General features: G+C 38.3%; 1 protein-coding gene across 6 annotated transcripts in view; it reads left to right on the forward strand.

Annotated features, from left to right (window-relative positions):
- MYRIP (myosin VIIA and Rab interacting protein) overlaps positions 1 to 14,239 on the forward strand; it is a 225,104-nt gene that overhangs the window by 200,858 nt on the left and 10,007 nt on the right. Inside the window, exon 12 of one of the 6 annotated variants that reach the window (XM_032181846.1) lies at positions 7,385 to 7,447. The exons of the other annotated variants lie outside the window; for them this stretch is intronic. Coding sequence (XP_032037737.1) covers positions 7,385 to 7,447 — 63 coding nt within the window. The remainder of the gene's footprint in view (positions 1 to 7,384; positions 7,448 to 14,239) is intronic. 6 annotated transcript variants of the gene reach the window in all.

Genomic DNA, 14,239 nt, shown 5'->3' on the forward strand with positions numbered 1-14,239 from the left:
AGAAAGCTGTCCAACTCTTGTTCAAAGCTGAGCTTTGCAGTTGAGACCCCAAGAGTTGAGTGGTGTACACACAGCAGACAAGAACAAGCCTAAGTAGATCTGAGGCATAAGAGTGCTTGACTAGCAAGAGGCAGCACCGGGCTTCTTGTGTGGACATGTTGACCATCTCTGAATGAAATAAAAGCCCCTTTTGGGAGCAAGGTTTGAAACACAAATGACTTTCTTGCCCAAGGTTAATGTCCCATTTTCAGTAGGAAGGATGGAGAGTGCCTTCACCTAAGACAGTCTGTGGATGTGGCTTCAAGCCCTTTGCTCCTATGGACTGCCTCAAACCTATGCTTGTGTATATTCTTACCTACCATACACTCAAGGTAGCTGCTGTTCCATCTTCATTGTTTGGCCTAAAGTCTTCAGCTGTGTTTTCCATTTCTCTGAATGCAAGCAGTAGATTTTTGCCTTAAAACAACATGATGAAGTTCCCCAGTTATGTAATTGTCAGGAACAAAAGAAATGGCTAAACTGAGTAAATTGGCACTCGCTCTGCAGGTCTTTGGAAACTTTTGCCTCTGGTGACAGTATTAGGGATAAGCACTTATGTTACACAGATGAGATTTTCACATCCTATAGCCAGACCTCCAGGTATTTGTTAAGAAAAATACCAAGAAAAAGGTGTCAGGAGGAGATTGGCTGAAGTCCACTCAGATTCATGATCTAAAATGAATTGAGCAAGACATGCAAAATCTAAATTTATTCCTTGTCCATTGTCTGTGTTTTGTGGTGTATTTATTCATCCGCATGCATCTACAAAGTAATATTAGTTGCTTTTCCTCCTCTAATTTTATATAAATTCAACATTTGAAATAATGCAAAGCTTAATATATTTTTTCTTAATATAGTTTCCTTAAGTTTAAAAAAGAAAAGGCACACTATGTTCAGCAAAAAAAGTGAATGCCTGGAGTTTTTAATTCTTTATTGGTTTTGGTTGGAAAAGAAAAAAAAAAGTCTTAGTCATTCCTAATTGCAGTATATATTCTTCTTGTCTATAATGAAGAAACCAAAATATCCCAGTACTATTCATGGCTTTAGAGGAATTGATAGCAGAAATTGCTTTGGATGTAGAGAAACAAACAGCCTGCTTTTGTTCTTAGCCCTGACAGTTGTCTTTAAAGGTGATTTAAATCTTCTGATGTGTGCCTTCTCTTTGGGAAGGTGGCTGTCCAGCATCTTACAATAAAATACTGAAGAAGGTGATGGTGTATAATACCAGGTGTGGCTATGGTAACCTAAAATATGAAGACATACCTAAATTCATTAGGATAGAGTAGAGTAGAGTAGAACAGAACAGAACAGAATAGAGAACAGAAGAACAGAACAGAATAGAATCAAATCGAATCAAATCAAATTGAATCGGTCAGTTGGAAGGAACCTTCAAATATCATCTGGTACATTTGCCTGACCACTTCAGAACTAACCAAAAGTAAAATCATATATAAACATGCAATACCTTTAAAATGAGTGTATGACATATCTCAATGGAGACAAGCATAGAAAACTTCAGGGAACCAGTAATTTTAGATGCCTCAAAAAGCCAAATGTCCCAGTATGCTGTCTATTTAAAAAGCCCAATTTCTGAAGAATACATGTGTAGGGAATTGATCTTTCAGACTGGCATTTAACATTCTCAGACAGAGACACAGACTTCTGATAGGGGCATTGAGTTTCAAATTAAGTTTACAGAAGTTCTAATTCTGAGCAATTATAAGGAGAGCTCATTTGCCCACAGTCTGCTTTGAGCTCCTGAACACAGATTAAATACTGTATTTTAGCTATCCTGCTTGTATTTTAGCCATCCTGCTTATATTTTAGCAGTGCTGATTGTCTTTGTTAGCTGTTAGTTTTCTATTCTCTGGCTTTATACTGGAACACATTAGCAACTTTAAATCACAAAGAATTTTTTCATAGAATCATAGAATCATAGAATATCCTGAGTTGGAAGGGACCCTTAAGGATCATCAAGTCCAACTCTTGACACCGCACAGGTCTACCCAAAAGTTCAGACTATGTGCCTAAGTTCACAGTCCAATCTTTTCTTAAATTCAGACAGGCTCGGTGCAGTGACCACTTCCCTGGGGAGCCTGTTCTAGTGTGCAACCACCCTCTCTGTGAAGAACCCCCTCCTGACGTCCAGCCTAAATTTCCCCTGCCTCAGCTTAACCCCGTTCCCGCGGGTCCTGTCACTAGTGTTAATGGAGAAAAGGTCTCCTGCCTCTTGACAACCCCTTGCGAGGAAGTTGTAGACTGTGATGAGGTCCCCCCTCAGCCTCCTCTTCTCCAGGCTGAACAGGCCCAGTGACCTCAGCCGTTCCTCGTACGTCTTCCCCTCAAGGCCTTTCACCATCTTCGTAGCCCTCCTCTGGACACTCTCCAACAGTTACAATATATTGTTACAATATACCTGACCACAGAATAAAAAAGAATAATAAAAAAAAAAAAACTCTTCCATTGAATCACTGAAAATAGGATACCTGTTGGTCATGAAGATCTGACTTCTACATGTCTGCACCTTTAAAAATCTATATTTGTGGTTTTCGGTGGAAAGTGGGCATCTCATGTAGTTGCACTGAGCTGATGCTTCTATAGGCTATATATTACATTAAGACTTTTATCAATGGGAAGAATTGGCATAGCTTGAGTCTTCAGTGGGGAGTTAGCTGAAATTGGGTTTTCAGTGTGAAGTTATGGGTTCTCAGTTCTCCCCTTAAGCCGAGTTTTTGAACTGTATAACTAAAAACTTGTTTGAGATAGAAGGTTGAAAATGTTTCCTTTGAGATATTTGTTTAGGTCATGTGGGATATTTGAGGATTTAGGCGGGTATTAACACCGATTAGTATTATGCTTTAGATGTAAACCCTTCTAGACCTTCAGCACAACCGTCTTCAACATTTCTAAGCCTATGGTTGCCTAAAATGTTGTTCTGGAGATTCACAGCTCTCTAAACCAAATATAAGCCTACAGCAGGCTTGCTTTACAAATAATGTTTTGTGCTTATTATGCTACAGAAGCAATTTGTGGTCTCTGAGGAGGTTGCAGATTCCTGAAAAGCCCACTTTTTCCAGCTGTGTAATGAAAGGCTATGGTGTCCTGAATGCTCAGGCTGGAGCAGGCTGGAGTTAGCTTGCAGCCTCTCTAGATTTCAGGTGTGAACAAACCATGTTCATGTTGTGCAACTATTCTATTAGTGAAGCAACTTGGACTAGCACAGTGATTTACATATTTTTTGTGCCTTGCTTTTTTTTTTTTTTCTTTTGCTTTTTTTTTCTCGTTAAAACACTAACCAAACACTTAAGGAAAAAAGAAAAATCTGAATCCTCTCAGCAGTATCTTAATGATACTAATCCTGAGAATGCCAAGCATAATAAATGGGGTATATTTAGCTCTTGCTCTCTCCTCTTTCCTTCTATTTTTTTAATGAAGATGAACAAGCCAGGTCTGTATTTCATGGTACACCACAGAATTACATTCTAGAAAACAATTTTAGCAGAGCCTACATAAATGTGGCATTTTGAATGCAGTCTATCACTGTGACTACTTTATTGGATACTAAGCCATAGATATTGCAGAAAGCATGGCCGAAAGCACGACAGACATCAGTAGAGTCAGATCATGCTCCATCTTATTGCCCAAATAGCCTAACTTTTATAGTGAACTTAACAGGGGCGGATAGTGTCTCACACAAGATTATTGGCCAAAACCACTCAGACAAACAACTACAAGAAAACAACCCCACCTGCACGAAAACAACCCCCTGGTGATTAGCAGTCACGTAGACCTTGTCCTTGAAGCCAGCTACTGGTAACAATATTTTTCTGAATTCCTCAATTGGGCGATGTGGGAACACTGTCATGGGAACTTCTCATAGTTGCCCTGGTAGCTTGGTTTGCTCAGCTACAGCAAGCCATGGGATTTTTGCTGTTTCAAAACATCCCTCAACACATAGAGATACTGTTTAAAAAACAGACTCGCTCTTGCAAATTTTACAAATTGTCCCATGTAGCATAAACACTGAAATAGTTGTTAAAACCTCACTTGGGCTTCTGGCTTTGGTTGCTTTCATTTTGTACTTCTTTCTTAAGGTACAAAAATTAGGAAGTTAAATTTTGGTACTAATGTTCAGTTTCTGTCCTTGTTGCACTAATTTGCTGCTCGCAACTTGCTGTGTGCTTGAGGAATTTCCTTTAATCTATTTCTGCACTTACTTCTGCTCATAAAATCTTACAACCAAGGCTTAGGAACTTTTTGTTTAAATCCTGTGTTCTGTTGACATTATTACGTGACTAGGCACACAACTATTCTTTTCTCAACAGCAACCTGTGAGTAAGTTGGTTACATAGCAGTGAGATCCTGCTCCCCAAGTGCTCCTTCAAGTGATCCTGCTCCTTCAAGTTCGTTGATCATATGAATAACAGCATAAATATTCTTCCCATACAATATTTATGCCTTCACTTTCTGGAAACATTTTGCTCATCTTAGGTTTTATAAAGCTTTATTTTTGATTAAGTATAAGCTACAAGCACCATCTTCATGTGTATTTGTGCCAGAGTCCCATGTTCTTTGTTTTGAGAGAGTACATCTTACATTTCTTCCCAGGCGAATTAGCACTTCTCAACTACCGGTATGATGAGATTGACATTTTCTAGAAAATCTGCCTGTCACCTCTCTCCAGCGTGAGGAATAGCCGGTAGCTGTGGATGTGAGTGCATGTTTCCACAGCAGAAAAGACAGCCAACTCCCTGAGGTGTGTGCTGGTGGCTATGCCTGGAATGCCCAGGGCTCACTGAGGGAGATTCAGTGAAAGAGAACTTATGGGACTTGGTTGCTGGAGAATATGCTCATGGTCTTGATGTAGCTGCAAAAGTGCTGTTTTTTTCCAAAGAATTGCAGGCTGTGGCAGGAGGAAACATTTGTTCTTGCAAGTGTGAGAGGTTTCACTCAACTGCAGTCTCATTTTCTATCTTTCAGGCAGGTTGCCTGTTAGGTAGAGGTCTGAAGCTGCTTGTTGGCTTTGGAAGTGCACCACATGGTGAATCCCTCCTGTGTACCACAGAGCTGTTGCAGCATAACAGTACAAGTGGCTGCAATGTTATAACAGTGGTGCTATAACAACGAGAGAGAGACTGCACCTTTTCTGGCTGGGTTTCCATGAATAGTTTACTCCAGTGCCTACACCATCCTCATAGAAGATAATGTAGTAGTTTTTGTGGTGGTTATCTTGCAGCTCTCTGAACTGAAAGCTTTCTGACAAACTGCTAGATGTCTTGGTTGGTTGGTTTGTCTGGGCAGGTTAACTGCCATCCAGCTTTGTATGCCTGAAAGCTTTGGAAATGATTGAGTAAAAATTCCCAAAGAAACAGAACTCTGTGGCTCACCTGATCAAGAAATTTAATAGCATAAGTATATTAGCTTTACTACATTGCTATTACTATGCTAATAAACCTGAGCAGTATAATGCAAGGCCATTGTCCTGGGCTGACAGAAGATGCTTGTGTATCTTCTCAGTATCTCAGTAGATATTTGCTGTTTCACATATTTACATGCAAGATTCTCAAAATAAATCATGTATGTTGGTGGATGATGGCTTTTATTATGATGTTAATTATCTGGGCAGTATTCCAAAGTCTGGAATTGAAAACTGAAAACAGGCAGCATTGTAAAATATGATGGTTAAAGTTTATGAACTGCAACCAACCTACAAACATGATTTTGAATGACGGTAAAGATCTTTTTGCAAAACAATGTGAAACAGCGTTTTGGTGTGTTTTTTGTTTTTTTCTTCTAAAAGAGGCATGAGACGTCAATCTTCATATTAGTTTATGGATCTAAAGTTTTAAATTCTCAGTTCAACGAAGCAGTCAAAGATATGTTCTGTTTTGAGCTGGGGATTTGCTGACACAAATCCCATTCAAGAGATTTCTCCCAGATACTTGCTATTACTTATTGATCTTTACTATGGAAAATTAAATTGATCCTGAGTTTGTTTTGTCAGAATATGAGTCTGGTTTCAAGCAACATAGTTGCTTCAAGAGCATTTTTAATGGCTTTTATTTTAAAAGTTTTAAATCGTTGTTGGTGATATTTGCATTCCTCCAACTCTGACACCTTCTGAGCTCAATGCAATTGTGCCACCTGAGATGTCCTAGTATATCCTACAGGGTGATAAGCTAGTAGTTCAGAGGAAACATTATCTTCTATGTACTGTACGTGTATCACATCCATCAGCTTTGTTTGAAAGTCCTCAGGTACTTTACGTTGTTTCAAATTGTACCTTGTCTGCCTGTGTTTAAGAATCTACCTGTAGGAGTGAAGAATATGTAAGATTTCAGTTGGCTTCACACAGGGATTGCAGCACTTTTGTAAACAGGATTCCCATAGTTTCAAATTTGATACTTATCTATGTGCATGCTTGCCCAAGCCAGCTTTGTCCAATATGCATGAAATGGGGATCTCATTCAGATGTCTGACTACCAAAGTCTTATTTACTTACCAAGAAAATCTAAAAGCCATTTTACAGGTACAGCCAGAAAATCAATGAAGATTATAAGCAGTCAAGAGACGTGGCAGTGACAGATGAGCTCTATCAGATATAGCTGGAAGACACTCAAGAAAATGCTACTATTCACTTAGGTGATACCTGTCACAGCACAGCCTATAATGCAACTGTAGTTGTGTCATTGCTTCGAGGCAAAACCACATGAGTTTAAATAGACTTAAGTTAGGGGGAAGTTAAGGTAAACCTACTGACTTGACACTGAAGAGTGGTAGTGTGAAGGATTTTGTTTGTTCATCTTGGGACAGTGAACTCCAGGTGAAGGACAGTAGCAAGCAATAGGAAGTGATTTGGCACAAGATATCTCAGTTCACCCAGGTGCTTCAGATGTAAGTATCTGGCACTAGTGAGGTACACACCATTTTGTAACTGGAAACACATGCAGCATCCAAAAATTGAAGGGATGGCTAGCTTTTCATTTTCTTAACACCACTGTAAAAGTTTCCTTCTGTTGCTAGTGCTGCTTTGTTTTGTCATGGTGGAAATCAGTTTTTCCCATCTGCTTCATTTTATGAAAAACAATGTATCATTTGCAAAACCTGCCTTAATGAGATTGGTTATTTTGAATCCTACAAACAAAACTATAATAGGTATTGCTTTGTTTTAAATACCTTGGTAATAAAGCTAATATCTAAACTTTATGGTATTTTATATTTGATAGTTTCTTTATCCTTGCTGTTCATCCCAAACTTCTAAGTCTGAACCTATATAGATATTAACCTCTGTAGATGTTAACATAACTTTTCTGCCTTTTTGTTTAACTGCTTTTCCACTGTCGAGGAAAAACAAAAGACTTTTGATCTTCATTTAAAGCTGCAGTTTTTATCCACTGTATTGCAGCAGGTGAGAGCATTTTATTTTGTCTGTGTCTTTTGACATCTCTAACATAGTAAGAGATCTTGTAAATTGATGTTGATGGTTTCCACATTTCCCAAGCAAAATTCTCAAACTCAAATTATTTTCCTAGCAATGTCAGGCCTGAAAAACCAAACCTCATGGCCAGATTCAATAAGCATTACAGAAAATGATTTTCTCATCAAGGCCAGACCTTAATGCCAGACTTTATGCCAGAGCATAAAGTGGAGCAGACTGGTTCTCTTATTTGGATTCGTTATGATAATTTGTATTGATCAATTAAGAAGAACAGAAGATAAATATATGGTATATGGTCTTCATATTCTGATGTACTGACCTATATTAAGAGATTTGGAAGGAAAAAAAATATTTCAGCAATATGTCTTTAGCAGTTTCTGACCATGGTGGTCTCCAAAGCTCTTTGTTAACTCCCGATTTAAAAAATGAACAAAACCCTTGAACAAAACAAAACCCTTAATTCATTGTAGAGGTTTTTGACAGTGCATAGGTACTTTCTCACATTGCTGATAGTGTCTATTGCTTATCATTCTTCTTGGTGGGATGAGGTTTCATATTCTGTGCTATTTGAGTCTTAGCTTATTGGAATCCGGTTTTTAGAACAGGTTTTCATTTTATTTACTGAGCAAATATATGCTTACCTTGTATTTTAAAATGCATGCTATTTTAGTATCTCTTATGTAGTACTAAGCAAATTAATTTTGTAGCATTCTCTCAGCCATAAAAAAAGGAATCACTTTTTTTGTGTCCAAGGTTGATGCTTAATTCAGCAAAACGCATAACCCCCTCAGTTTTTTCTTTTTTCCATAATCTTAGAGTCAAGTTCTGTCCTGTAAGTTTTAATTGCCTTTTAGATCCTTTATTTTTTTTCTTTAGTAAAAATATCAAAGATGATTTTAAAGAAAAAATATTTTTCCGTTTGTGCAACATCATCATCCTGTAGATACTCTTACAGAATCCTGTGCAGATTTTAAGACTTGAATATTTCCATTTCCAACTTGGACCATAATATTATAACCACTGGAAAATAATTTTCTTCCTCACAAGTATGGGAACCTTGGTTTTATAAACAAGACATTGCAAATTATTAAAATTAGCATCTGTAACTATATTAACACAGTGGACTGAATTCATTAGTTAAAATGTAGTATTGAGAATTACCTGCCACAACCAAAAAGACAGAATAATACCTGATAAGGTAATTTGGCTGTGAGGTAATTTAACTTTCATTTTCTAAATGAGGACACATAAATGAAGTTATTGACGTTAAAGTCAAGGCAAGAAAACTTACGCCTGTGAGTCATTTTGTAATAGCATGTCTTTTCATAGTACACTTTTCTTCAATCAATTATCAAAGGAAATTTTAGCTTTCTTTCCCAGTCTTTGTGGTATTGATTAGCTAGGACATACTTTTAGGCCAAATGATCTTTAGAAGTTCAGGCTTGATGACTGCAGTTGATGGTCGAGAATTGATGGCTTTGTTCGTCCCATGCTGTGACTTGACCAGTGTCCCATATCTTGCTTGCCTGTACAGAAGATGGACTTACGGTGGGCTTTTCAGGGCCTTCTCAAGGCTGTACTGTGAACTCCCACGGGTACTGGGAGAAGGGGAAAGGCGGGGTTGTGTTTTGGTTCTGGTTTTTTGTCAATTCTGGACTCAGTCCAGTTACTCTGAAAAGATGAATCAACCAAAGGCAAAGCAGAGCTTCTCCCCAGTCCCTCTCAATTCCTCATGCAAGGATGAGGGCTATTGACTGAGAAACAGGCACACAACTGAGAGCATGACAGAGCAGTTTGAGACTGGAGCTGAAAATGACTGCACTAGAGGTCACCAAGGACATGGTCGATACTGCCAGGGCTGTTAGTGATGGAAAGCTTCCCTTGCTCAGTTTCTGGAACTAACTGTTGATATCAGCTGTTCTCTATTGAACAGTAAAGTAAATAATCTTCATGCAAAAGAAATGATGTGGAGATGTCATAGGCTTCTGAGTTACATACACGTACTTAATGTTCACCTACTCTTGGCAGTTTGGACACTTATGTTGCTTCAGGATTATAAATCTGCTTTACTTCCATTGCTCATCATCCTTTGCACAATAATGCAAATACTGTTGTAAAAAAAACACTTTCCAGTGTAGCATCCCTAATTAAAAAACAAATACGTTCTGGCAGCATAATCAGGGAAAAGAGAGACAGCATCAGAGAGGGAAAGTGGCTAAAGGTCAGTGATAGGTAGTTTAGAACACTGAAACATTCTCTTAAGCAAAACAGGAATCCTTTCCATCTGTCCAACCACACATAGAAATGACAGTAAAGATGTTTTATAAGATGCTGTTTGTTGTATTCAATGTATACAGGCACACATGTATGTATATGTGTTTGCACACACACATACTTTTTTAGTATTTCCTCGTTTTTAAAACTGTTCCAACAAGAACTCAGGAACCTGAATTTCTCATTTTGATCGTGTCTAATGTATTTGTAAGTCTGGTTAGGAATTATCATTAGATATACATATATATGTTTTCTTCATTCCATTAAACTCTTTATCTCAAATTCAGTAGAAAATAAATTCTCATAATCAGTATATACATTCAATTTTGGATCAACTGCATCAATTTAATTTGAGCAGCATGGTAGCACAGATGAAATCAGGATGCATCCCAGTGTTTCAAGAACAATGGCTGTGCTTTTTCTGTGATAGCTATTTGTAACAGAGATTGCTTTCTGTGTCCCCCATTCATATTAGTTCGTTGCTTGACGAGATGGATGGGAGAGACTTAATCATGGCATGTCAGCTGTCTCTTTGAATCCCTTATAGGTGTTAAGAGTGACCTTTCTTGCAAAGGCAAAATCAAATTATACAACCAAAGGTCTTTATAGCAATTTGAAATGTCCACCTACCAGCATGATATTGTGTGCGCGTTTGTGAATTTTAGGTTGTTTTCACAAAACCTTCTAACTTCTTAGTTTGACGTGGGTGTCTGGGGAGGGGAGAGGATTGTGAAAGACTAAAACTCCAGGATAACACTTTTTTTTCTCTTTCTCTATTTCTCTTTACATATCTCAAATAATTATCTCTAGATTACCCCACTAGGTTTGCAAAGTGGCCATTTTGGAATATAAGCAGTTTGAGCAGCTTTTGACATTTGCTGAAGAGATAGAAATGTATGAGACAAAAACATTAATCGAGTAGCTTTTTTGTTTGTGTGTTTTTTCATTTTGAAAACCCCTGAACTCTTTGTCTCCCTCAGGCAGTCCTTAATCTCATTTCACTTCTATAAGTATGCAGCCCAAAGTAAAACTGATTTCCAAATATCTTTTAGTAGAAAACTTTCACAAAGTTTGAATTTAAATAATTCCAAGATACTTCTTGTACTCTTCAGTTTTGTGAGATGTACTCTTCAGATGTACTCTAAGGAAAATCACTTCTTCTGGCCATTTATTTTCTTTTTTACAGTGGTTAGTGCCATATCTTTGTTATGCTATAAAAGCAGATGTTTCACAAGCGTAAAAAAAAGCTTTAACTCTTTGACTCCTGTGTCTAGATACCTGCAGACTAGAATCAAGGTGTTTTCACAGAGACAAACATTTTATGAGCGTTTATATAGCTGCCGTGCACAACATCTGATGTGAAGCAAATCTTAATATTCAGTTTTAAAAACCAAGCAGCATCTGCCACTAAGAACTTAGTAGAAATCTAGAAAAGCTAAAAATAACATTTCTTACTTGCTGAACTTTTGTTTCTCTGTCCATTACGTACTAAGAAGGAAGGGTATTTTACTCAAAATCTTGATTTAATAAAACTTCCTGTGGCAGAAAAGGAAACATTGTTTTTGTTATTGTTATTGTTATTGTTATTGTAATGAAAACATTGTTATTGTTTTCTTTACCAGGAAAACAATAACTGTGTTCAGCAGTAATTGGTCTCTAAAACTAGGTAGGAAGGGGGATGAGGATGAAATAAGTCTCATTAGAGGTGTGCCGGGGGAACAATGTCAGGGTTGGGGGAGACGGCAATGGCCCAGCTGAAGTGCACCTACACTAATGCACTCACCATGGGCAACAAACAGGAGGAGCTGGAAGCCATCGTGCAGCAGGCAGGCTATGACTTGGTTGCCGTCATGGAAACATGGTGGGACCACTCCCATGACTGGAGTGCTGCAATGTCTGGCTACAGGCTCTTCAGAAGGGACAGGCAGCATGGAAGGTGTGGCAGTGTGGCTCTCTATATTAGAGTGTTTTAATGTTGTGGAACTCAAAACTGAGACTGGGAATGATAAGGTTGATTCCCTACGGGTTAGGATCAGCAGCAAGGCCGACAAGGCAAGCACTCTGGTGGGGGTCTATTATAGACCGCCAAACCAAGATGAGGAGACGGATGAGGAATTCTATAGGTAGCTGGCAAAAGTTGCAAAATTGTCAGCTCTTGTCCTCGTGGAAGACTTCAACTTCACAGACATATCCTGGAAATGCAATACTGCTCGGAAGAAGCAGGCTAGGAGGTTTCTGGAGAGAGTGGAAGTTTCCTGACTCAGCTAGTTAGCAAGCCTACCAGGGGAGGTGCCCCACTAGACCTGTTCACAAACAGGGAAGGGCTGGTGGGAGATGTGGTGGTCAGGAGCTGTCTTGGGCAGAGTGACCATGAAATGGTAGAGTTCTCTACTCTTGGCGAAGTCAGGAGGGGGACCAGTAGAACTGCTGTCTTGGACTTCCGGAGGGCAGACTTTGAGCTGTTCAGGACTCTGGTTGGTAGAGTCCCTTGGGAGGCAGTTCTGAAGGGCAGAAAAGTCCAGGAAGGCTGGCCACTCTTTTGGGCCCCTCGCTACAAGAAGAATATAGAGGTGTTTGAGCGAGTCCAGAGAAAGGCAACAAAGCTGGAGAGGGGTCTGGAGAACAAGTCTTGTGAGGAACGGCTGAGAAAGCTGGAATTGTTCAGACTGGAAAAGAGGAGGCTCAGGGGCAACCTTATCGCACTCTATAGATTCCTTAAAGAAGGCTGTAGCGAGGTGGGGGTTGGTCTGTTCTCCTACATGCCTGGTGACAGGACAAGGGAGAATGGGCTAAAGTTGGGCCAGGGGAGGTTTAGGTTGGATATTAGGAAGAACTTTTTTTACTGAAAGGGTTGTGAGGCATTGGAATAGGCTGCCCAGGAAAGTGGTGGAGTCACCATCCCTGGAGGTCTTTAAAAGACGTTTAGATGTAGCACTTAGTGATATGGTTTAGTGGAGGACTTGTTAGTGTTAGGTCAGAGAGTGGACTCGGTGATCTTGGAGGTCTCTTCCAACCTAGATGAATCTGTGATTCTGTAATAAATGCCAGTATGGATTCTTATAGTCTGCTGTAAGAAAAACTTTTTCTAATTTAATTTAATCTTCCTTGGAAATCCATCATTAGCTACAAAAAATAATAATAATAAAGTTAAATGTAATAAACACTGAACTGGGGCTGCAGTTCTTGAAATGGAGAACATACATCAACAAAAATAATGAAGGAAATGTACATGATGAAAATGTAGTGTCTGGCCTTTATCCTTTTTTTGTTTACTACTGATAGAATAGAATAAGAATTAGGCACTTGTAAAAGCAAATAATAAAACAAAGTAACATTGATTTCCTCCTCCATCCTATAAAATTATTGATCTGTTTTTAACCTAATTGGCACTTGTGAAAATAAATGGAAAAAACAGTAGTCTATTTGTGGGATTCAAGTATTTGTTCTCCTTAAGAGAGCCCTAGGCTTCCTTGTTCAGATCTGTGTCAGCTGTCCTAACAAGCTAAATATCTGTATGCAGTAGCATACTGTATTTGCTTTGTTCTCATTCTCTTTAATCTCATGTATCTAATTATGTCTTGTAATACAGAGAAATAACAGTGCTAAAGATGCCTTAATGTACTGATATACAACAATTGAGCACACACTGCTAAAGAAGTAGTTTTTCAGTAAAAGTCTTATCTAACATTAAAATGAACAGAAAACTAAAGGAAATACATAATACAAGAGGTTTTCCAGTTAAATCCAGTAGAGTCTGTATGAAGGAATGGAATGTTATTTCTCCTATATCCTGCTAGGAAAGCCAGCTGGGATATTGATAAATATATTTATGTGATGTGCATTTGTAGTTAAAGACATATTTCACCAGTTACACTTTTCCATACTGTATGATTTACTGTGTAGAATACAAACACTGTTTCCTCATTTTTGATTCTACAGATATTTTGTTTTGGGGAAAATATACAGATGGGTGGATCCCTCAGTCACATGCATAAGTATTTGCATGTTTGAGGAATTAATTAAATTTTGGTCTGAACTTCCCACACTTTCTTTTAGGGAAAGCAACATTGAAAGTGTTGCACATAAATTCTGTAAGTGTTTGTTTTGACTTCAACAGGCTCTGGCTTGATCTCAAAGCTGTATAGTTCAGATGTTGAAATTGATGCTTGAGGGAACATCAGGTAAAATTTTACTGCCCTCAAAGGGGTTGTCCTGAAAGCTAAAGCTCTGTAAGAATCATCAGAATTCGGATAGATAGTAACAAATCGCAGTTTGATTAAAAATTGCACATTGATTAAAAAAACAGAAGTCTTACAGTTGTGTTGTTGGGGTATTTTGTGTGTTGTTTTTTTTTTGTTGTTGTTGTTTGTTTGTTTTTTTAACATGGATAAAACTGCATGCTCTTTCTTGGTACTTGATGTAAGTTATTTCATAAATACTTTTAAATACTGGTTAATTGATTTTTTTAAAAAATGGGATGCAAATGTG

Source organism: Aythya fuligula, chromosome 2 (genome assembly GCF_009819795.1).
Source record: "Aythya fuligula isolate bAytFul2 chromosome 2, bAytFul2.pri, whole genome shotgun sequence".
Lineage (NCBI taxonomy): Eukaryota > Metazoa > Chordata > Aves > Anseriformes > Anatidae > Aythya > Aythya fuligula.